Genomic DNA, 25,634 nt, shown 5'->3' on the forward strand with positions numbered 1-25,634 from the left:
TGCAGAAATATAAGACGTAGCGTGACATCACCATTTTTATAGAGCCATATTTTCCCTTATGTATAATGACATTTGTGGAGTGGCCTTCCTTGAAAATATAAAAACGATTAGATTGTTTTGATCACCCTTTCTAAATAAATTAGAACATGAATCTGACATTTAAAGGTACAATTTTTCATATATAATAGCATCTGGGGTCCAAATATAAGCATTTTGTAGAACTTTTAAGGAGAGAAGTGTCCAAGCTTTGATTTGGTCATATCTAGTTTATAGTATGTTATACTTTGGGTAGCTTTCCATGTAAATGGGTATTTGCTGTGGGAACAGGCCTATGTCTTCCATCCTTCCTTTAAGTAACTTCATTGTGAAGATCATAAAGTCAGGGAGTCCAGGATAAACCAGGCTATTCCAAGTGCTATTCAGCCCCACAGTTAGTTGAACTGTATTTTCCAAAACGTATCCTGGCAATTTAAAGCATTCTGAGGAAATTAGATTTCCATTTTATACAATTTGATTTGGATTTCAGATACTTTTAACACAAATCATATTGGAGCCACTTGGCTCTGCAACAGACCTGTGTAACACTGATTCTGGCTCTCACATACTGCAGTACTCCCTGTCCAACCTGCATTTAGTCCTGACCATTACTGCCCAAGTATGCCACAGTTTTTACTCACAACTGGGATGACTGGTTAGTTCTCATTTCTGACTGGTTAAGACATTTTCGTTGACCAATATAGAACGTCTTTTCATTAAGATTAGTTAGCTAACTAAAGACTATATTCATCCCTGAGGAGAAATTAGAGAAAATACATTTTTGAAGAAAACTAGATTCTAATTTTTAGGTCATTTTGTGTCAGTATAGTCCCTGAGATGGCACTGACCAATGGGAGTGGGGTCTGGTAGAGAGCGTCTTCTGGGATTGGCCCCAGTGTAGGAGTAGAACGGAGCAGCCGGCTTCCCCGACGGAGCCACAGAGCTGGGACTCGCCATCCCGATGTCCGGCCTTAGAGTAGACTGAAAGAGAAAACAAATACACAAACGCTTAAAAAAAGTGGACAACAGCGGCTGTGTGTGTTAATTTCAGTCTTGTTTGCAATAACAATGATCTTGTATAGTCTGCCAGTGATTTCATGCGCTGTCAACTACATTTTATCAATGAGGCTATTAAGGAAGATTCATTCTCAAGAAAGAAGTGCTCTGTCTGAAAAAAGAGGGTTTGCCTCATTTTGAATCAGAGGTGGGCGATGTGACGATATTACATTGTCACTGGTTAAGACTTAAACACACGACAAGTCATATACGACATAATGAGGCCAATGCTGGCCTCATTAGCTTAAAGTTAAAGTCAGGCCATCCGTGGAAATAAAAATTTGATTTTAAATGACTTGCCTGGTAAAATGAAGGTTAAATAAAGTTACTAGATTAGGATACTTTACTACCTGAGCCAAGATATGGAGCACACAAAATGAAATGTCAATAAAAATTAAACTAAAATATAACAATAATAGATATATACACACACACACAATAAAATATCAAGTCCTTCATTATTTGAATAGATTGAACAGAGAAATAAACAACAATCAACAAAAACCCATGTTTGATGATTATGCAGCCGTGTATAACCGTGTGTGACATATAACAACTAAATGAATACAAATGTGCTTTCCTAGATTATTATGCTTCCATAATACTCATGAGTTGTATTTGTTTCTGTATTGATAAAACAGGCCTATGCTGGCAAGCTAGCTTCTGTGATGCTAACAAGCTAGCTACTGTGATGCTAACATGCTTTCTGAGGTTATCTGTTTATTATTTAGATAACAACATACAATGCAGCTCTCATGAACTCCACAGACCCAACCAGTCTGACCAAGTGATTTCCCTTTCCTCCACTTCTGCTTAGACTTGTCATGCTTTGCATAGATTTGTGTTTGTGACGAAGCCCATATTTAAAAAATCTAGAGATCTATTTTTATAGATTTATACCACTGGCCTACCAGCAACAGCAACCACTGTCACAGAAATACACTCCTGTAGACTACAGAGCGTATACTGTGCACCGAGACAACACCAGAGAGGCCACTAACCTGCTCGTTTTTACCCATCTTCCTCTATTTCTCATCCTATCGAGTTCATTTTTTAAATACAGCAAAAGAATCTTTGTAATGTAGCAACAACCAACACCACACACACACACACACACACAGTATGTACTCTGCACCACAGTGCATCAGTGAGACAGAGAACCAGTCTGTTTCCCATCCTCTCTCTCTCTTTCATTCTAAAAGTGAAATCTCATATCAAAGAGTGTGTCTATCAGATTTGGCCGAAGGATGTGTAAAATTGGCCAAATGTGTCCAGAAATTGGCCACTGGTACGTTCGATCATTTATAATGTGGACTCCAGTTTAAAATGAACAATTATAGAGCTTTGATATTGAGTTTTTGTGGAGAGTGAAGAGGATTCTGAGCTGATGGACTGATCACCTCAATCTATGTATCCTGTTCTGTCAGCCGGTTTCTGTGTCTGGCTTTTAGTCTGCATAGTCTAGTCTGAGGTCTTTAGTCAAACTGGTTGTTTCAAAATTATGCAATCTACATTCAACTGCAGTTCTGGCCTATTAATACATTAGAAATCTAAATGATAACGATGACAGATGAAATTCTATGATTCAATTGTTTAGTTATCTTTACCTCTCAGTGTTATGGTTTTAACATTTTACAATTGATGTTTTCTGTAATGTTTTGCAGACCAATTAACTTGAAAAATGTTTGCAGTGGATATTTTTTTTTTTTACATAGAAATAATTTTTCCAAATTGCATAAGTAAATTCTTCTGCAGGACAAGTGAAAATCTGAAGAAACCCCCAAAAGACAATTCAATAACTTAATATAAACTGTCACTTTCCCGCAATATAGTCAATAGGTCGCCTGGCTGCTGGCTGCATGTCTCATCTCTGGGAAACAACTCAAATTAGTGTAGGAAAAGTACAGGATGTCAGAGAGCTACCACAACACTGTGTCAGATGGGCCTTGTTTAGCGCTGCTCCTGGCGTTCTGTGATGCTGCTCATGTTTAGTCTGTGTCACGGGAGACTGTGGCAGCCTCTGAAAGCTCATCATGTCATCCTATCACCAATATCCATTTGACCTCTACACCCCCAGCAAACTGGGTTAAGAGGCCAATTAAGAGCCCGGTCTTATGAGGCTAATCGGCTGCAGACCTTAAATGGAGAGTCAGGGATCGGGTGAGCGAGTGTAACTCAGAGGGATGGGTAGTACTTGGCTTGCAAGCTTGCCTTACATGTCCCTTGGACCCTTTGCAGGATGAGGATTGACATTGCAATCAGTGACCTTTCTAGCAGAGGTTAGAGACACAGCTTTGATCAACAATCCTAACACAGGTGCTAACAAATTCCAAAAAAATAAGATTATCCCCTGAAACGTATGTGAGGGGAACTACAAAACAGATGCAAATCATTATTTCTCTAACTTGGGCCATCAAAGCCTGTCAAAGTCAGCTGTAATACGAATTCACTAAAAAAAAAAAAAATTGGGGGAGAAACAGGTTCTGTAAAGTGACAACCTGTCACTGATGCCACAGCATTGACAAGGCACAAAAGACCTACTTCTACTGTTGCCTTTGTTCAATGATATTGAATCCTTGCAGCAACATTGGGTCAAGCTTCTTTTTTTGGAAGATATGCAGGAAGAAACCACTGAGGAGCCACACAGATTAAATGAAATACCAATCCTTTCTACAAGTATTAAAGCTTTGAGAGACCCGGAGATGGCAAGGTTTCTGTGTTTGGCAGCTTGTGATTGACTGTGACCTGGCCTGTGAACACCTCTGGATTAGTTTCTTTCACCCAAGTATCAATTGGAGAGGCACTTTGCACCTTATTCTGAGGAGGGAGCAACCTGTCATACAGGAATCGGATAATCATACTCTCACAGCTGAAAGACTTTGTAGTCATTAGTAATAGTACTACTAAACCTTTGGATCTCTGCAGTTTCTACAGATTTCCTCTCATCTCACTCAGCTGAAAATATAAAAAGCAGAATTTAGCAGGAGATTTGCTGACGCTGAGGTTCAGAAATTCAGGTTTGCAATTTTTTTTAAATTCACCTGCAGTTCATGTGGAGTGTGCCAGTATACTAAGGGTAGAGTTGAATGAATGACCAAGTTTGAATAGATACCACAGCTCGAGCTTAAGGCTGCTGGTTGCTGAGCATGTTTGCAAGCACCTTTTTGCATGAACAAATGTTCTAAAGATCAAAAACATCCCAAAGGTCCCAGCTTACAGACCTGCACTCCAATCTCGGACTTTCAATCAAAGAAAAGCTACCAGGTTGTCTGTTGGGAGCAAATAGCTTAGAGAACAATCTCTACAGGCCTATAGCTAAAATCCCTGCAGCCTTTGATGTGTTGTATTTAGGCCTGTGACACATCTTAGTTAAATGAAACTTGTAAAAACTTGCCTAAGAAATTAATTATTTTACTCCATTGCTTTGCTTGATCGAATTCCATACAGCCACTAAAGTGTCATGTTTAGGCCGGTGAAGCAGGCTTGTATAACAGTAGGCTATATGGTCCATGGTAAGATTAAAGATAACCAAAATTCTTTATTTTGTATAACTACATTCCATGCTGGCTACAAATCATTGATCTGCCATGTTGTTAAGCTCTTTATGTTAAGCAGTCTGTATATTGGAAGGGGGCATTTAAAAACATGGCCAAAGATCATTAGCATGATTAGATTAGTTTTTATCATTCTTATATGTTGGTCCAAAACATAATTTGCATCCAAATAGAATCTTATTGTAAAAACAAAGAGCATGAGGAAAATGCCAGAGCATTAACAGGCCACAGCTGGTCACAGCACTTAAGATATCTAACCCAATAAGAAAGGGGCAGTTAAACATCATGTTCAAATGATGTAGTGATACGGTGCTGAGAAAGGCAAACTGCCTCAGTATGATGACAAGTCCATAACTGATGGGCTCTTTGGCAGATATCTGGAGCAATTTTGTAAACTTGTGGGATGGATTGTGAAATTTCCAGCAGACGGGTTATGAAAATGGTGTGAACATTTGGTTGTTCATTAAAAGACAATGGCAAATCATCTTGGCACCTGATGGCCTTTGATTATGTGCAAATCCTGTGCTGTAAAAGGTTCAATGGTGGAGCCCACCAATAACCACCGGAGGGGTTATAATGTTAATATGGCTGTTCCCAGCCTACATTCTTTTTAGATTCTCTGAGGAATGAAATGGCTTTTTTGGTCTTCTTGTTTTTCTTCTTTGACCAGACAAACTGAGTCTCTGCTAACCTCAGATCTCTGCAGCTGCAGGCCTGCATGAATTCCCCAGATCCTACTCAAAATATCTCAATTGGTATTCCCTCCCAAAATGCTTTTATCAATAAGCAAGCAACTTAAAGCAGTAGTTGTTTTATTTTCAATGTATCTGACCAAAAGTATATGCATATTTGTGATCATGTAGTGTACTGTTAGTCATGTTCTGGTTCAGGTTCTGCTCACAAACAGGATATTCAACAGGGTGAGTGAAATAAAACAATTTCCCTTATTAGGGATTCAAAAAATGACAGAGACTCAGCTAGCCTGAGTCCCTCAGCCAGGCTGTTCCAAAGCATAGGCTCTCTGACTGCGAAATCCCGTTCAGGCTCATAAGGGGTCGAAAGGTCAGAGATGTAACTTGGGGCCAGACCTTGTTGAGCCTTAAAAACTGTGAGATCTTGAGATCAATTCTAAAATTAACAGAAAGCCAGTGCAAGGAAGCTAGTGGAGGAGGCTTAGAGGTAAGCTAGGGGGTAAAATGGTCTCGTCTCCTAGTCCTGGCTAGCAGTTGGGATGCAGTGCTCTGCACCAGTTGCAGTTGAGGGAGCTCTTACTTAGGAGTAGAGGGATTTACAGTAATCCAAGCGTGATGAAAAAAAATGCATGGATTACCTTTTCGAGATCAACTGAGGAGAGGCACGGTCTAATTTTAGCAAACATGACTGAACAACCCTCTTTACCTGAGAGTTAAAACTAAGCTCTGAATCAAATGTTACTTTCTAGCTGTGGGCTCAACAAAGGCTGAAAGGTTACCAAGACTGTCCAGAATGGAGTTGATGGAGTAGAGGGGGCAAAAAAAGATAACATCGGATTTACTGTCATTCAGTTGGAAGGTCATTTTTGAGTGGCACTCCTTAAGGCTATTTAGTTACTGGTACATAAAGTTGCGTGTCGTCAGCATAGCAATGAAAATGGATGTTATGTTATGTCATGTCTTCACTTCAGAAAGTCCCAAAAGACCATTTTTATTGGCAAAAAAAAAATTTCAAATATAGCCAATCCCAACCTCGATATTGTCTTGAGCGTCACTTCTCAATAATAAGCAATAATGCCCATAGAGCACTAGAGCACCCATTGTATATTTCACTATAGGGCCCAAGAGTGCTCGTCATTTTCCACTCCACTAAAATGCATCAAAAACAGAAAATCAAGTTATGAGCTTTGTTTTATGGATACTTCAGGTTGTCGATGAACCGGAAGCGGAAAATGTATACGGTGATATTGACTGGGTCAGTCAATCATAGTCCTAAAAATGGCCGCACCTCCTCGCTTTTACAACCTTATGGAAGCCATGAGAATGTGCTGTTAAAAAGATCCTGACCCACCATGTATCATGGAAAGTGATAAAGACATTGTGAGTTGAAGTTTTTGGATCAAAATTGTTTGTCCTTGTTTAATAAAACAAGACACAATCAGCTTTACTACATATCGGGACTACCTAGTCCTCACTGCCAGAGACAGACACCGTTTTCTGGGAGAGTGTATCCAAGACTCCATAGGGAGAATTGTTGTCTGAACTTATTACGCTTTTGTGTAGGGCTGAAGTACAGGATGTTTTCTCTTGTATTTTGAAAGCCTAGTGTTAGCTAAGATAAGAGGGATCTGTGTTGTTGTCATACTGTGGCAGTTGACACTAAGACAAATAAGAGTCATTCTTAAACTGCAACAACTACTGGAACTGATCCTGGAATGGAGCCAGGAGTGAACTTGGGTCGCACCCCCCACATCTACAAAGAATTTTACAAGAAAGACTGTTAAAGTTTATAGGCTGCTCGGCATGCACATCTCAATCACAATGTCACTGACCACAATGGGAATGTAAATAAACTTTTTTCAGGCAGGGGAGGGCAACCGTCAAGGGGAAGACATTTTCTGATGGCATTTCCACTTATGGGTTTCATAACCAGAGAAGTGCGTCATGCTATACAGCAGGAAGAGTCCAAAATAAGAGGAAACCAAAGACAGAAAAAGAATGGAAGAAAAGGAGGAAAAAGAGATCTCTCCCCTATTTACTTAATGACATCAGGCACAGAGAGGGAGCCGTGGCTTCTGCATACAATCAAGACTTTGTGTTGAACAAGTGCGGCAATAGAGAGGGGGAGCTGTGCTGTGCTCAGTGGCCCTGGCCTAATGGAGGTGCTGAGAGTTGTGTTGTGTCAGTGGGCTGCTTCTGCTCAACCAGACTTAGTAGAAAATATATGTATACCTCTCACTCTAATTAGTTGCTCATTATCAGTAAGCCTTTACAGCTCTCATTCTCACATACTGCCACCCCACTGTGATTTATTTTTGCTTAGATTGGGGCACTTATCACAGTCTAGAAAATCTTGTTTGACTTGTCTGCTTGTCAGTCAGTTTTATTGACGGTATCACCAGGGCATAAAAAAGCTAAAATAAGAAATCAAAGTTCTATATACTTAGATAAAAACCCAGGGAGCAATAACAGCTTATCAGCTGATAGGAAACTTACCTGGCAGCCCGATGCTCCGGTATCCCTCCCATAGCCATGAAATGAAGCTCTCTCCGATTTACCTGTTTAAACAAAGAAAGGCTAGTATTAACAATTGTTATCTTTTATAAAACTAGGGCATCCATCACTATTATAAATTCAATAAATGCATTGCATGGATCTTAGGAAGGCAAGGACATGACCATATGCACTAATAGTGAATAATACCTAATAATAGACTACATACAGTCTCCTGATCAGTTAGACATGTAAAGAGCTTCTGCAGTTAATCATTTGTTGTAGTGCGAATTCTCAAGCTTGTTTGGTAACAAGGTTTTGTCTACAGCTGCAAAAATTTGGTGCTTTATCATAGCCAAACCAACAGTTATTAAGCAGATGAGCAGCATTTGAACTTAAATGTGCACACTAGTAAACAGGTTGGTTGAGTGGTGTCTAGTCAGGTACGAGGGTAATTTGGGCGTGTTACCACAGTATTTTAATACCAAATGGCAAAGCTTACAGATGTTGTTCCTTTTATTGAGTTCATCTAGCTCTTTTTTGCATGTGAATCCAAAATGCACCCAAGCATCTGCCCTGACTTCCTGGCACTGGCTATTTTGGCACCTGCCATTACTTTTAAACAGAAGAATTTGGTCAAGTGTGTTCTCCATAGTTATCAAAGCTGCTGCAAAATGGTCACTAGAGTGACACCAAAAACAAGACTGGCACTTCTGTAAAACACGGGGGCTTACAAGTATTAATTTCAGAATTTGCAGGAATGATTCTCAATCCGAAAAAATAAAAATCATGATGTATTGGTGTATCGTGTAGCTAAATGCAAATATTAAACCATAAACATGCATATGAGCATATGAAGAGCATAACTGAACATTAATGTAAACAGCATATGAACAGCATAACAGTAAACTAACTTATGTGTGACCAAGTTTTTAATATAATAATGCAAATGTAAAGAATATATTTTCAGTGGATCATTCACTGACAGTGCAATAAGTCTCCAAGAGTCCTTCCATCAGTGTCACATGTCTGGCATGCTCTCCTCAAAGAGAGGCTTCCAAGCAGCCATCAGGGAAAAATAAAACTTACAGCACACAACGCACATGAATCATACACTTCACAATATCCAAACTCAGCAGTTTTATTCCCATGGAAAAACAAACAAACAAAAAAATGAGAGCTCCTACAGGAAAATGATGAATAACTTTAACAACATCATACATTATTTTTGTCAGACTTCCAAACATTACGAGCACAGACACAAGCAGTGGAACTAAATTCTGTTTACTCTGGGGAAAAGGTAAATATTTTTAGTGAGTTAAAAACTTGCATAGCCTGGATCTTTTGTTACACAATGACTGATCTGAACATTGCTTTCACAAGCACAGGTGAACAGAGCCGCATCTAAAAGAATTCACATGTGCTTATCTGAGCAGTCCTGCAGGAGACAGTTGTACTGCATCTGTGCATACTGTCTCTAGAGACTGGGGGAGCGCTGGAAATCAGGGAAGATGGTTTAACTGGCAAAGCTGCTTCTCTTGTTGTATCAAAAGAGTTCATTTGATGTGATATAGCAATTCTGAGCTATCTCTCTTTCAAAAGGAAAATAGGATTAAGTTGTTGGTTACCAACAACATTCCCTACCATGGGAGTATAATGAAGCATCTCTCCTTTGACTCAGAATTTTACAATTTTTTTAATTTTCTGTTACCTTTGGGTGGTTTAATGAAATTCATTATCACTCATAAAATGTCCTCTCTGAGGAAAAGATCTGGTCAAGTCCAAGAGTGAAATATTCATTGCCAGCATGTGTTTTGTCACACACACACTGTGTCTGCTGTGAATAATTGATGGCCAATGTTGTTGTTTCAGGCCCCACCAGGGCAGACAGACGCACTCATGAAAACACACTCTCACAGTCTGCACTACGACTGTGAGAGGTAGTCGCACAGCTCCCTCAAACCTCTGCAGCCAGCCAGGCCAAGCGCTCTGACATGCTCTGGGTCCTGTGCACAATCGACATCAGCAGCCCAAACTGAGAGGAAAATATCCCCAAGGAATCAGTCGGGAAACAGGTACACATTGCTAAGAGCGCAGCCGAAAGATATGACAATCTTCCATCATTACTGGTTACAATTTTGTCACAATAAGACTTCACAAGGAGACTGTGCACGTCATGATAAATGATAGTAGCCTACAACCCACATGTCATTTCCATTCATAAGTTTAACTATAGCCGTTTCACCCAACTTTTCACCCAAGTCAGTGCATAACTTTCCTTCTAACTCTATGATCGATGTTTCCTCTTTTCCTCTGTTGGAAATCTCATGTTACCAAAAAGTGTGTGAGATCAATTTAGCATTCTACTTTTGTAAACACACAACTGAGTGTAGCAGGACAACCGGGCGGCTCAGTTGGCTAAGGCGCATACCATGTAGCTGCAGTGTCTGAGGTTTGAATCCGGCCCAAAGGTCTGTACCTTTGTTGCATGTCACCCCTCTTTCTTTCTCTCTCCCCCCCTTCCTGTCTCACTGCACTGTGACTATCCAATAAAGCAGAAACGCCATTAAATAAAAAGTACTGAGCGTACCATGTTCCACCTGTTCAATACATGTAGAATATTTACCTAGTATACAGTATAATTTCTCCAATTATTTTGATAGCATAGTATAATGGCTGTAGAAACATGAGTTTATTCTATGTGTTGCTTTCTATATATTTATTCTATTTGTCCCTGGGTATGATTCCCCACGAATTGTGGAGGTTTGACTTACAGCACAAAGGAGGAGACGCACTACTTGTTCATAAGTGAACAAATACATTGAGAGGTACAGATGCTATCCAGTCCCACGGCACCTAGCTAGATGTGCAACATTAACTGTTGTTGTAGTTTACGGTAGTACAGTCCTGGAACAATCAGGATAACCACATCATTGACCACTGTACTGCCTGTTTCATTAGCATTGCCCAAACTTAATACATTTCACACCTGTTACACAGAACAGCTTTGCTAGATCAATGTAGTTGTAACCAAAATATTTGCCAGCAAAAAATATGTTTTTGACATGCATAGATTTGCCACTGCAGTTGTAAAGCTTAGAAAGACTCTGACATCGGGAGAGTGAGCATCACTCAATATGAAGTGAGGCAGCAACATTTGACTGACTGACTGACTGACCTGAATTTGGCTCCTGATAATAACGTCTCGTGCCATGGAAAAAAAACAAACTTGCCTCCTTACATAAGTTTATTCCAGCTCCATTATTCAGTTTGCATTATGACAGTTTCATGTCACCTCTTCTAGACTATACAGATTTGTCTTCTCTCTTCAGAGGAGGGGAGCAAGTGGCAAGTCGTCTTTGCAACAGTGATGTAAAACACCACCACTAAGGGACTGAAGGGATCAAAGTCTTCAAGTTTCAAATTCTACTGGAAGCAGCTTTAAAGATGTACAATGTTTTGTCATGCATGAGAGTCCTATTTGAGTCTGACTATTTAGCCTAACCTTCAAAAAAGGTACAAGAAAAATATTGTGATGTATATCATGAATTTTGATAATATTTGGAAATATTGTGATATGCTATTTTGTCCATTTCACCCAACCCTATCTACATGCAAAAAGCCATTCTATTGAAATACCTAAAGATAATCCCATTCATATTATAGAAGTCATAATATACATTTCCATAATATAAATCAATACAAACCTTAGAAAAGTGTTCACATTTAAAAAAAGGGGGAGAAATAGTTTACTAATAGATCAGTGGTACAAGAAGTAAACCAATATCCCAGGGGATGGTAGACGTAGGTAAAATAAGCCCATTCAAAATTCCACTGAAGTCAAAGTATGTTGTGAAATGGTCTTACGTATCAAAAGAAAACTTTAAATGTTTAATATAATGATCTCACATTTTAGTGCTACAAGGCACTCCATCTTCAGTGCATTAACAGAATGGATTAGACCAATGTTGTCATTGGTCTATTTATGCTCAATTTGATGCATAATTTTTATGTACTGTTTTTCTCAAAGGTAATTAATGGCAGGTTGTATATAAAGATTTGCTTTGAACTGTAGTAGAGTAAAAATCTGAAGTTTCCTAAATTTGAAATTTCCAATTAAAGTACAGCTACATCAATACTGTGCCTGAGGTACTTTATTAAAGTAAAATTATTTAGTTTCTTTGCACCTTTGATTTACTTAAGATGACAATATCTGCCAAGAATGTAGCCACAAATACACAGAAGATGAGGAAATAGAGCTGGTTTATAACATATGTGTTGTATACTTGATCAATTTATTCACTAAAGTGGGCAAGGTCTGTTGGATTATTATGAATAAAAAATGTGAGACAGCCACAGCAATTGCCATTATAATTGTCACTGGAAACTGTGCCAATCAAAGGCTAATTTTTGAGGAACTGACGCCAGCTAATGCACCTGCAGCACCCATTCCAACACTGCTCCTCACCCCCACCTCCCACGACCCAAATGAGCCAGCAGGAAGAGAGGGATGCAGCAGCACACAGGGGACGGGCCGAGTGGGAGCAGAGTTAGGGATTAACTTCAGTATCCTGTATAGAGGTCATGGATGAACAGGGCTCTTGGTTCGTTTGGACCGGCCTGCTGAAGATGCTGCGGCTCTAACCTCTTTTTATCTAATCACATCCCCCATCTCTGCTCCTGGCAGTGCTGGAGCGATATGCAGTGGGGTGCTGTGATCAATAACTTGTCTGCCTTACTGCTCTCCTCCGTCTTCCCCTGCATGTCCCCCCGGAAGCAACCGGTAGGTATTTCCCCTCCCTTAGCAGATACACCATCAATTATAGAAACACTCTGACTAGGGATGATTAATAGGCCAAATCATCACACTTTAGGAGCCAATGACATGCAGAGTGTCGTGTGGGACAGAGACGCAGCTCAACTCATTGTGCAGCCTCTTTCAGAGTCTCTCAGAGCCAGTCAGGGGGGCCGACCAAAGAGGCCAACATGCTTTGATAATAACAGAAGGCACTTCTGCTGCATGAAGCTGCCAGCTCAGCGATTTGAAACTTGGCACTCAGATGTCTCTAGTATAAATATTCTTTATACGAAGGATTTACAAGGAAAAATTGCTTTATAATAACAGGGCTGTTGGAAGCTTTAATACAAGCTTTGATAGAAGCCAGGATGCTTGAACTTGTGCATGGTCTCATCAATCAAGTTATTATTTACCCATCTAACTCTAGTAGTTAAACCTAACTTTCCCATGGCGTTGAATGTGGTCAGTGCACATTATAGATATTGTTATAGCTTAATAGTGCATAAACCTTGTTACACATGAAAAGTGGACCTAGCTAACAAGAGTCAGGGGACTTAATGACAAATAGGGGCCATTTTGTTTCAGGGTGCTTTGACATATTGTTGTTTACATTCAGATCCTTCAGAATATGTTAACAGCGTCTGTTTCAAATGTAAATCTGTTCCCTATTCCGGAGAGCCAAAGCATTGGGACCCGAGAACCAGGCACTATGGCTTGGATAGGGCTGTACAGTATAAAGGCACCAGGGTAGTGCCCAAGCCCTTATGATATGTTTTAGCACATTTATTACAAACCGTAATAAAAAAAACAACAACATAAAAACTCATACAAAAGGTAAAGACAATGCAGTACATAATTTATGCTCTGATCAAATGAGAAAGAAAAGTAGGAACAATTCTTCTGGGTCCTGAAGTGTGTGTGGATCACAGATTCATTCCAAGAGTGGAAACCGCCAACAGCCAATAACAGCAGAGATTACAATTGAGGCGGAAGACCTATATTAATATTAATAATAATAATAATAATAATAATAATTAACGATAATAATGTGGGATAATAATTTGGGAACTCCTGTCCTACAATGAATGTAAGTTACTATGGTTACTACCATTACTTTTTTTCTGAAGAAGCCCACTCACCTCCAGCTCTAATGAAAAGTGTACAGCCCATGTTGACTCTGCCTCTCCAACCAAGACTTCTCCTTTTGTGTTCTGTCTTTGTTTTTTCTTTTCAGTGCATATTAATGCACCTTGCATTAATGTCCAAATTAACACATATTGATTTACGCTGGATAGCTTGAGTTCCCGTGAGATTAGAGGTCCTGACGTCGGTGACACCTCAGGAGTCAGCAGGACTCATCTCGGTTATATCGCTAAGTGTGTGATACCCTGTCCTTCTCTCATTGTCTTGTGTGAGTATATTTACGACTGAGAGACTAAAAAAAAAAATCAGTGAAATCTGTCATGTCTGATGCAATGTGTTTTTAAAATGAGTGTCTTCTAGTCTTCTAGTTTGTCCCCAGCCCCAGTAAGTGGTTCTTTGAATTTTCATACCCCTGCTTATCAAAATTTAAAGGCTGTGCACTGTACTTTCCCAACAAAACTTCAGAAAGACACGATAATATTTACAGTATGCAGCTAGTTGGCCGAATTGCTGGTCAAATTTCAGGTGAATGCGTATTCGAGATGTTGAAGTAAAGTAGAACAAAGTGATATATCAAGTGGAACATACTGCTGGGTACGCCAGTTCCAAAGCCAGGAACCTAAATTAGCTGAATAAAATATTCCCTTATCACACGACAACACAATCCTCTGTCTCAGGCAGACATAACTCATTCTGAGGAAAGTAGGTCACTGTAATAATCTATACTTCCTGAGCAAGAACATGACTCAAGCTGTTAAGTCTTAAATTCCCTTAATGAAGTATTTAAGTTGGAAACAAGACCTTATCAATCAAAGCCCACTTACCTATTGTGAGGGAAAGAGAAACAAAAAGAACAATGGATCAATTTCATATGAGGAGTTGCAGGCCTCACATTAGCCATGCTTTGTTTACCCTCTCCCCGAGCAAGCCGTACGATCACAGCCTCAACCAGAACAACACTAATATTGTTATTACTATGGGCATATTTGTTCTGAGCAGGGCAAGTCAGGAAACAAAGTAATATTCTCCAACCGTTTCATTCTCTTGCCAGTTTCTTGTCTGTGTGAGTTTGTATTTTTATTTCTTTTTGTGTTGCAGGCCTACTTCCTGATTACCAATGGGTCTAGAGCACTTTGATGGATGGGAAGCAAAATCAATTCATCATCCGCCTTAACAACAGCACAGATGCAAGCTCCCAGAGACATGACACAAAATACAATATGAATAAAGCTGCTTAATTACCACCATCACCGTCAATGATCTGAATATAACTTAAGTAAACAGGCTACTGTCACACTAGAGATCACTAGCAGCGTAAACTGAAAATCAATTTTAACAGGAAAAACAACCCATCAATTGTGGTTAATTGCTTCTGTGAAGCGGCTCAATAGCTGACACTAGAAGATCACAGATCACTCCGAGGTGTGAAGGTGTAACTATGAATGTGAAGCAGGGAGCTGCTGAAAAAGACAATACGTACTCAGCAAACCTGCACTGGTAGAGGGATTAACCAAAACATTAAAAAAAAAATGTTTTAATAATGTCAAAAAGGCAAAAAATCTTAAATCTTAATTTGCAGCCAAATTTCTTAAAAATTTTATTATGCAGTTTTTATCTTAGTTAATTTGTATTTATCATAAAAAAGCATGCTGACAGCCCTGCATTGCTTTGACAATATATATTTTTTCAGTGATATTAATAAATTCAAGTGCTTCAGTTCTTTCCAGTTACAGCCATTCCCTTCACAAGCCACTTTAGTGTCCCACCCAACCCGCCCTGATCATTGCTTTGGAAACAAAATATAAAAATTTGCTTGGATAGATTGTTACATTCAAGCTCTGATGGTCACATTTACATATTTTAGAGGGCTCGCAAACACCAGCAGGTATATTAGTGCAAATTTGACAGGTGGCCAGTGAAGCCAAGCAGTTGTAGCCAGAGGCAGTAAGCACAGCAGGGGGCGGGGGGATCATGCACACACTACTTCACCAGACTATTTGATTTTCACATTACAAATGGACCTACAAATGATTGCTGGTTACCTGTGTTACGTGGCTGTTAGATTTAAAAATAAATAAATAAATAGCCACAGCTATTGTGGGAGACCAGTATTAAACTAGTGTCTCCGGTTGATTTAACACTTTAATGACATAAAAAAACAAGGAGACTGCTGTTTCACTTCTATTTGACACACGCCAAAATGAAGCCATTTTCAAATACATTATTAATGAATTATTATATTATTAAATCTACCTCAAATCGCCCACAGGGTCAGTAGCTACAGCATATTGGCTATTGCTAACATCTATATCCTAGTTCTGCCCACTCAGATTTTGAGATTAAAAAAAACTCTGAGACTATTGGCCACTTGGGAAAATGCCACTCACTGGTGTTTTTCAACGGTCAAAACATAAAATCTTGTGGCCATGGCTAGTTGAACATGGGATTGTCAACCCCTTCACCTAATCAAAGCTGTGTGTGTTTGTCAGGCTCATACAATGCCATGCCAATGCTAAGTGAAAAAGTTTTTTGCAAATGTATTGAAAATGAAGAAATATCCAGCTTGGCACACATGGATTTGGGGATTCTGTCTTCTCATTCCACAGATTTTCAACGGGATTCAAGTCTGGGCTTTGGCCGGGCCACTCAAGGACTTTCACATTCTTGTTCTGAAGCCATTTCAGTGTTGATTTAACTGTATGCTCAGGGTCATTGTCCTGTTGGAACATTAATCGTCACCCCGATGTGACGTCTTTGGCATTGTGAAGCAGGTTCTCCTCAGGAATTTGCCTGTATTTGGCTTCATTCACTGTTCCCTCTATCCATATAAGTCTCCCAGTCCCTGAAAAGCCCCACAAGCTAATGCTGGTGCCACCACGCTTCATGGTGTCACCTGAGTGATGAGCTGAGCCCGGTTTCTGCCACATATTCATTTTCTTTGAGGTGTCTCACAGCCAAGTGTTGGAAGATTGTTTACCTGTTGCTGCTGCCTGTGACTGTTCCTGACAAATTAACTGATATCCACTTATTGCATTTTTACATTTTACTTATCAAGGGAAGATTGACTTCTTTGAGTTTGCTGGAGTACACCTGCCCTTTTTCAGCCACATGGCTTCACGCTCACACTACTGTCCGATACAACAAATGTTTCTACTGCTGGCCACTGAGCAGCTTCACTACAGCAGATGAAGGGCTTTGCTCAGGGAAACCTCTACAGCAGTTGCTAAGAGGGGAGACTGTTTCTCATTCACATTCCTCACCCAAGCACCTGGAAAGCACTAGCACACTTGTTCACTTTTAATAAATGTATTGTCAAGTGTGAACAAAAAGAGCTCATCATCATCATCATGATGTTTCTTTCTCTTACTTTGCTAATGACTTCAATTAGTTTTCATGAGGCTGTCTATGCATGAGTGGTGTTGTGTATTAGCTCATGTGAATTTATACTCAACAATAGAAAAGCAAAGTTTGACTTTCAAGCTTTACACGCTGTGGTTCACAACTGGAAAAACAAGATTTGTTTGGCTAGTCATCAGTAAAAATAGTAAACAGAGTAAAAAGAGAAAGCAAGCTTCATTACGCAGGGGAAGCACACTGGCAAAGGCGTACATCCTTTTGTAGTCTATTAGTCTATACAACATAAAATAGAAGTTCTAAAATAGAATATTTCACTGGATTAACCAAATCATTCAATTAAAGTATGTAGAAAAATACCCATCCTAATCAAATTCTGACCACGAATGCTTAGAAAACATAGTTGAGGGTTACAAAGTTTGAGAGTAATATCCACACAAAATGGAAAAAGAATTGGCCAGGTTTAGGTGTCATGGCCTTAATAAGCATATTTTTCATCTAATTTTCAACCCAATTCAACTTTAGCTGCCTGCATTCTGAGCTAAGCGTGTGAAGGAGTGGTAAATAAATTACATTTCTGGTATTAAATATTGAAATCCTACTGAAGGGAAAAGCAAGCTGGCCAGTCATTCATAGTGTGCTTCCTTATTGATCACAGGGCTGCAGTACAGCACAGCATGGCACTGTGTCAGGCCCCTTATTTTGATACTGTGAGAGGTAGTGACCTAAGCGTCTCCAGGGATCAATTCAAAACCCTAGCCACAAAAACAGCCAATTAGCGAGCCTGCTTCACTGCCTCTCACATGCATTCCAAGGGCCTCTTTTTTCCACCCAGAGAACCCAGTCCCTTCTCCTTGTTCCAAGGAAAGCTAAGACCATGAAAACAAACACATAATACAGGATGAGGAAATAGAGGGTAATGTTAAAAACAAATGAACTTATCATGCGTCACTTTGTTTTGTTCCCCTCAGCATGCATGTGTTTCTGTTGGTGTCCGTGTGCATGGGCATGTTCCCATGCGATGAGGTCGATGACACCTAACCACAAACTATTATTTCTAAGTTAATCAACCATTTTTCCATGTTGGATCATGGAAGGGCTAATTCATGGCTAAAAAAGGAAATTCTTTATCCTTGTTACGATCAGTACTAAAAAGGTCCAAGATCTAAAAATATGTTACACGCAGCTTTGTGTTTATTCCTTTTCTGCTGATATCCATGACAAAAACAGGAAGCTAGGCAGGAAAAGATCAGATTATGAGGACCTTACACTATGAAGGTGAACATAGGACACAAAGTTAAATCACATACTGCCAACAGGATATTCTACCCTAATCCTGCAGTGTCAAGTTTTGGCCTCTCTGGACGCACTTGAAATTAAAGAGTGCATTAGCCAGGCTCCATGGTTACTAACACATTCCACTGGCAAGAAGAGACGTTACAAGGACAAATCAGACGCACACTCACACTCACTTTTTTTTCCATGCCTTTTAAAACGGCTCCTTTTGTTTCCTTCTCTCGAGAGTTTGTGTACATCCATCCTGTCGAAGCCTTTTGATGCTTCCGCCAGGTTCTGTTTGACAGTAAATAAAAGCTGGCTGTGAGCAGGGCCGGGGTGGAGGTTAGGTCAGTGTGGATGAGGAAACAGGGAGGGGAGGCGGTGTGTACCAAATCAGCTTCCTCCCTGGCTGGGGGAAACCGTGTCTACAGCCCAGCCTCAGTAACAACAGTAGGACAGAGAAACATGATGGAGCCACAAAATACTGGGGAAACATGTTTCTCTCTGCCTTGCCCTGAGCTCAACATCAATTTCTGTGTACAGCCTTGTCAGCAGTGACATTATTCAAAACAGCAAGCGCAAATGTTAATGAGTTCTTATTTGCATATTTATTTTTTTCTTTGTTGAAATGTCACTGATTATTACGTTCTACGATGATGAATGCATCTGCTCATGCACCCTGATATGTAATTAGCCATTAGGTGGAATGAATAGATCAATTAAAGGAGAGGGACCAAGATTAAGAGAAATCAAACAAGGAGGAATGTAAGAATGACAAATGAAGAGACTGATTTTTTTTTTTTTTTTTTTTTTTTTTTAGATGAGACGCAAAAAAAAAAACCTGCTTTCAGTGTGAAAAGAAGCTTACCACCATCGCTCTTAGTTTAGGCTAGAAATCCTGAAAATGTTTTAAATCAAAGAAAGGTGTCTAAATATTCAGTCGGATCAAAGATAACCTTCACTTTACTGTACATTCTTTAGCCCTGAAATATGACTTTCAAATTCAGGAGTTGCTGCCCTTCACCCTTGCATACTAAAAAAGTTTATTTTCCCTTAAAATCCATCTCTGTGTGAGAGAAGAGATGTGGATTTCCTGATTGTATTTATCCCCACCCGGGATAATCAGGTGCCACGGCTCGGTCTATTTGAATTTTTTCTGACTCGGTAAAAAGGAAAAAAAAAGGGGGAGGTGGAAAGGGGAAAATGTTTTCGTTTGGCCTTTGCCTTTTTCCGAGCCCAACTATTCTCCTGCCAGTGCTTGTTATTCACAAATGAGGAAAAAAATGCATTACTGCGGACCAGATGGGAACATTCCACATGACCAAACCAATCAATCACCTTGGTGGGACGCAGGTGTGACACAGCCGTGCAGCAACACACCATTTCACAGTCTATCAGGCACAAACACATGGTCACCAATCAATGGCACCCTGAGGACCCATGAGGAGGGGAGCTTCTCCAGAGCTGCACTGGTTCATGGCTGATGACTTCATAATCACACATCCATTCTCTCAGTGGAGAAAGGCAATGAGCTTCCTAATAACCTCTCCCACCATGTGAACACCAACACTGTAATGGATGCTGCTTTGGTCGGGACACCAACATGCTCCCCCGCATCACACATTCACATGTGAGCTCCCTGTCAGGCTGAGAGGGAACCATCCAGGGAGATGAGAATACACTGAACATGCAGGAGAAACGCACGGGAAAAAAAATCCTGCATGTCCCCAGTTGGATATTAGAATCAAGTCGGCGTGCAACATCAAAGTGTGTGTCGATGTCTGGTATTAGATGCCAAGCAACTGTTGAACAGTGAAACATCAGAGAGCTGAGATGAAGGACAAGGAAGGATACACACATGGGCTAGGAATGTTGATCCAGCTCCAAGCACTGTGGGCATATTTCCTTACACAGAAAGCCATGCAAACCCTAAGCTGTCTATAGTTTAAGAATACAAGCCTGCACTAAACAAAATAAAAATAAGGACAAATACAGTCCAAACAGGATCATTTTTTTCTGTTGGTGTGTGTTCTGTGTGGGGATGAATTTGTATGTATAGGCAAAAATTGGGGCAGTCATTTAAAAGGTTTTTGTTAAAAGTCATTGAGTTGACTAAAAATTTACCTTCCCACCTCCATATTCCTGGCAGTAAAGACAGTCTGATGCAGCCAGACTTTTCTCCACACTTCCCACACTTCACACTCTCAGGACTGTGCCAGCGCAGGAGAAAATGTCAGGCTGAAGCCATTGTCAAGTGGGAGTACAGGCGAAACAAATGTTTGCATTTTATCAACCAATCACAATCCACTAGAGTCGAACAAGAGCGTAGTGTACCATTAGCTAGTGTTTGTTTGGCAGTACACACAGCATGGATACAGAGGACGACTGGGCAGGAAGGCAAGAAGGTTGCGACTGTGGAAAAATTATGGTACAAAGAGACTTCACTCTCAAATTTGTGATTTTGCAAAGAAAACTTTCACACAATTCTCACAACTTGCACCTAAAACACGACTTGGCAGTGTTCTAGAGGCGAGTGTCCAGGCAAAAGGAGTCGTCTATATTCTGCATGACCTGATTTTCAATTCAATTCATTTCAATTCCGTGCCTTCCCCAGCGTGCTTGGTGAGACAGCAGTGGGAGACTCACTTGAACTATGTGTTTCAAGAAAAAGAATGGGAGGAGGTCTTGGACAGAATCCATTCATCCTCCATCTGCGCCCACCACAACCTTATCCAACTTAAGTTCACCCACCGAATCCATTAGACCAAGCTTAAGTTGTCTAAAATTAACCCTGAAATTGGTCCCCTTTGTGATGGATGCAAGCAGGCCCCTTAATGCATATGTTTTGGTTTTGCCCTGCTCTGCATTCTGTCTGGCAGTCCATTATTTTGAGGCACTAGGTAAAGATATAGACCCTTGTCCGCTGGCTGCCCTTTTTGGCCTACCACCAAAAAACACACTCCTCTCACATCTACATAAGCGTGTGCTCACATTCTCCACTCTAATTGTCAAGCGATTAATTCTTTTAAACTGGAAGCGTGTTAATCCACCCTCCCATATACAGTGGGTGAGAGATCTAATGAAGTGCCTCCATCTTGAAAAGATTAGGTACACAAGGGAGAACAGAGTGGATAAAGTTTAAAGTTAGACTGCTGACATGCCCATTTTTCTCCCTAAACAACTAATTCCATGACATTATACCAAAGATGCCCTCTTATGTTTTTTTATTTTTTCGTTTTCTATTTTTTTTCTCTTACATTGTAACTGGGGATTTTGTCATCATTATTATTATTAGTAGTAGTAGTAGTAGTATTATCATTACTATTACATCACAGTTATTTTCTACCTATAAGGCACTTAACTGTCTGCTGTTAGCATCGGGTGTGTAAGCGTGTCTAAGTGTGTAATCTTACTGTCAGTCAAGATTATGGAGACAGAGCCAATTATTCATGTTGGTCTCCTTGGAGAAACAATTGTAGCTCAGCCTGAACGCTCGCAAGACAACATCTGTAAATTCCAAAGGAATAGTGCTAATGCCAATGCCAGTACTGCATCATGTAACACAGTTAATCATATATTTGCTAAGTGTGGAGATCATTGCTGTGAAAAGTTTGTCTACCATTCCAATTTGGTACAGACTCAGCTGGAACTAAAAGTCCTTTATTAAATGTTCGTTTAAATGCTCATCTTTGCCAGTTGTTACACCAATAAATGCTAAATCTGTATCATCACTTGCACACATGTACTTAATATTAAGTCACAAAATGAACTGGGCACTTAAGGTTTACAACTCTATATCTGACTTGGGCAGAAAGAAAATCTGACAACGACAAAGTGGATAAGTAGAGTCATAAAAAAGCTGATAGCAAGCCAGTACTGAGTTATAATAACTGAGGCTATCTGTAATGAAGATCTAAACCATTGGAGTCAAAGAGTCACCAGTAGACATTTCAGTGTATACCTAAGCTATATAGTGATATGGTATCTAAGGCTGTCAGCAATGACAATCCCAAGCACTGAAGTCAACAGACTTCAATTGTTCCACTAACAGTAATTCTTCTGAATGAATCATTTCCCTTTAACTTTGTACTTGTACTTAATAATCTCCAACATTCTTCTTGGCATCAGCTGCAGGCTAGCGAGAGGAGAGAGAGAGAAATGACAGAGAAGGGGGAGGAGCAGAGAGAGAGAGAGAGAGAGAGAGAGAGAGAGAGAGAGAGGAGAACAGAGGGAGAAAGTGGTACAGAGAGAAGACGAGGGATATAAAGAGGACGACAAGTACAATGGGCCTTGGTGACAGAATTTGAATTAATCTAGACTTCAGTAGACTACATTTCAGAAAAAAAATATTTCAGCAGAAAAAGTTTTGTAATTTATTAATGAATACTGAATTGGACTCTTACTTGAATTATTGAGTTCTAACTGAAAAAATAAAAACTCACTTATGCAGAAATTAGAAGTGGAAAAGCTCTTGGCTACCCCTTATTTGAACAGTAGGGAAAAAGCTGTGCACACGCAAACACACATGGACACACGCACCAACAATTATGCACACATATTCTAGGCCCTTCATAGGAACTTGGTCCATTCCACCATCAAAGCTGCCTATCCTTGGCCTTGCCAACTCAACAGCATTCTGTAGAATTAAATGTGATAGAAGTGACTGACAACAGCCATGTGAAGACACCTCCTCCACCGATTATCTACAACTATCACTGTGGCACTTCGGCTCCTGCAGCTGCTTCTCAGAGGCTTGTTATGTCACCGTACCTTGGCCATACCCCAGCTCTTCTTCCCTCTTTGGAGAGACAGCCCTCCAGGCCCACTGAGACTACAGCTGATCCTCTGCAGCTGGGCAGCCTCGCCAGTAGCATGCTGGGGGCCGGGGCCTAAGGAAGGCGAGGCAGGGGCTGGGCAGGGCCAAGACGGGCTGGGAGAGGCACAAGGGTGGGAAGGACTGGGATGGAGGGAAGTGGGGGGGCACAGGGATGGAGAAAAGGGATTTGTGCCCTTTCAGCTCGTCTTCAGCTCCTCACGCTCCACTGACCACAGTAACAGATAAGCACACCCTGCAGCTCTGCATAATGACTGGCTACATCCACAAGACTACGCCGCACCACATCTCCTCGTCTTCCCTTGTCTTCCCTCCTCCGCTCTGACACTTTGTTCTCCTCATACATAGATTAAGACCTCGCCGCTTTTGATAAAGACGCACCTGCAAAAGAATTGTTGAACATAAGTTAATACTGTATCCTGCTCTAACTGCCAAAGCTTGCAGAGAGTGTATGTGTGCATGTGTGTGTGCGTGTGTATGTGTGTGTGTGTGTGTGCATGTGTGCGTGTGTAGATAGGGGTGTGAATGACAGAGTGGGAAGAGGGAGCAGCCTTGGCAGCACCTGCGACCCACGCTGCAGTGGAAACTGAGTGCACACCTGAGCAGCACCTGGCCACAATCACAGCCTGGGTCTGGGGAGGGTCTCTCGCGGGACAGAGCATTAGCACATGACACCTGCACCCGTAAAAACACGCTGGGGATGCCAGTGTGATGTGGGATTTGGCACTCCATGATAAGCCTTGAGGAACAATTAGAAACGAAAAAGGAGAAGACGCTGCAGAGGCACTGAAAGAGATTGATTCTTTTCTGGTGCAAAAGACTAGACAATACATCTTGGCGGTGCCATGGCCCTTTTTGTATCTTAAAACCTTCACTGTCACTTAACCAACTGCATAATTTCATTCAAGGAAACCCATTCAGTTATATAAGATGGAGATATAAAAAAAAAATAATAGCATTTTTGTGTATAGAGGATAGAAGAGGAGTGGAGCAGGGGAGACGAGGAGAGGAAAGGAGAAGTAACTGCACAATCAAACAACACTCACTGAAGGCTGAAATGAGGATGCAAATCTTAAACACGAGCACTCTTTATCATTATTTTCCTTCTGTCAGCATGCATTACAGCTATTAACTACCTAGAGAGCGGAGACACATACACAATTCATGGTTAATCTCTCATGACATGCATGATATCAATCTAAGTGACTAAGTATTGATCTGAGTGATTTGCATAACCTTGGGCTTAACAACACATGAGCTAGGAGCCTAGTGCCAGTAACGTGAACAGTCTATACGCTCCATCTTTGCCATCTGTCTTGCTAGCAGTGTACATCGATGATAAAGGTCCCCATGAAAGCAGTTGTGGTTTCAGTCCACTCCGCTCAAGAATATCATTTTTGGGGAAAAGAGGAATTATAAAACTCAAAAAGGTGTACTTTATTGTTCTATCCATGAGCCAGAAAGCACAGTGTTTGTACTAGTGTCATACAAACAATGAATTTGATAGCTCAAACAGTGAGGATGCACCTCTGCTTTGAACAGAGGAGTTTTTAATGAAATTTCAATAAGAATTGTAAGAATTGACAGTTATAAATGCAATAGATACAAATTCTATGAGTGACACTTCTCATTATGCATTTTAAAGACCTTAAGGAAAGTGTTAGCAACATAAGCACAAGCACACTTGGCCTGCTGAACACACTGAGCAATAAGCAACCTTGATTTTCCAGTGTGGGTGACTGAGTTGGAAATATAATTGCAGTTTATGAACCTACCTGAGAAGTCAACAAAATGAATAGAGCTGCCAGTGTAAATTGTGACTGTGTTGTAAATATAATGGTGGCCTAGCAAAAGAGCAATAAAAGCTCCACAACTCCACAAGTTCAATCAGTCCAATTTTATCTGTGTGTACTTGACAGGTTGAAATTTGGGTTTCAGTATGTAGCATAAAATTCAAAAAGCTCTCATACTCTTTGATTCATTTTTCATTCAAATTGTAAAAAGTACAACACAGTGCAAAGTTTAAAATAGTGAGAGACTAAAAAGAAAGAAAAGAGAGTAAAAAGACAGCCTAAAGCAGGCAAAAGTATAAATACAAGTTGAATGGAAGTTATAGTATATATTAATAGATAGTGCAAATGTAAAGCTGCAGGGCCTCATGGAGTCTTACCTGGAACCTTCAGACAGACCGGCCAGCTGGCACTAGTGTTAACAGCATCTTTAACAAGTCCATAAGGAGTCCCTACATGCTTCAAATAATCAATCATCGTTCCTGTTCCCAAAGTAGATAAGTTCCCCTGCCTCAATGACCTCGGGCCAGTCACACTGACTTCAGTCATAATGAAAACTTTTGAGCGCCAAGTGCTGTCCGACCTCAAATGCACCACAGACCCAAT

The 25,634-nt window shown here is 40.4% G+C and overlaps 1 protein-coding gene across 3 annotated transcripts in view; it reads right to left on the bottom strand.

The window, feature by feature from the left end:
- The window catches only part of tcf12 (transcription factor 12), a 92,455-nt gene that overhangs the window by 39,087 nt on the left and 27,734 nt on the right, over positions 1–25,634 (bottom strand). For all 3 annotated transcript variants that reach the window (XM_078283005.1, XM_078283020.1, XM_078283010.1), the window contains 2 exons: positions 7,835–7,896; positions 885–1,017 (listed from right to left, as the gene is read on the bottom strand). In XM_078283005.1, the coding sequence (XP_078139131.1) occupies positions 885–1,017; positions 7,835–7,896 (195 nt within the window). The remainder of the gene's footprint in view (positions 1–884; positions 1,018–7,834; positions 7,897–25,634) is intronic.

The sequence above is a fragment of the Centroberyx gerrardi genome, chromosome 1 (assembly GCF_048128805.1).
Source record: "Centroberyx gerrardi isolate f3 chromosome 1, fCenGer3.hap1.cur.20231027, whole genome shotgun sequence".
NCBI classification, from domain to species: domain Eukaryota; kingdom Metazoa; phylum Chordata; class Actinopteri; order Beryciformes; family Berycidae; genus Centroberyx; species Centroberyx gerrardi.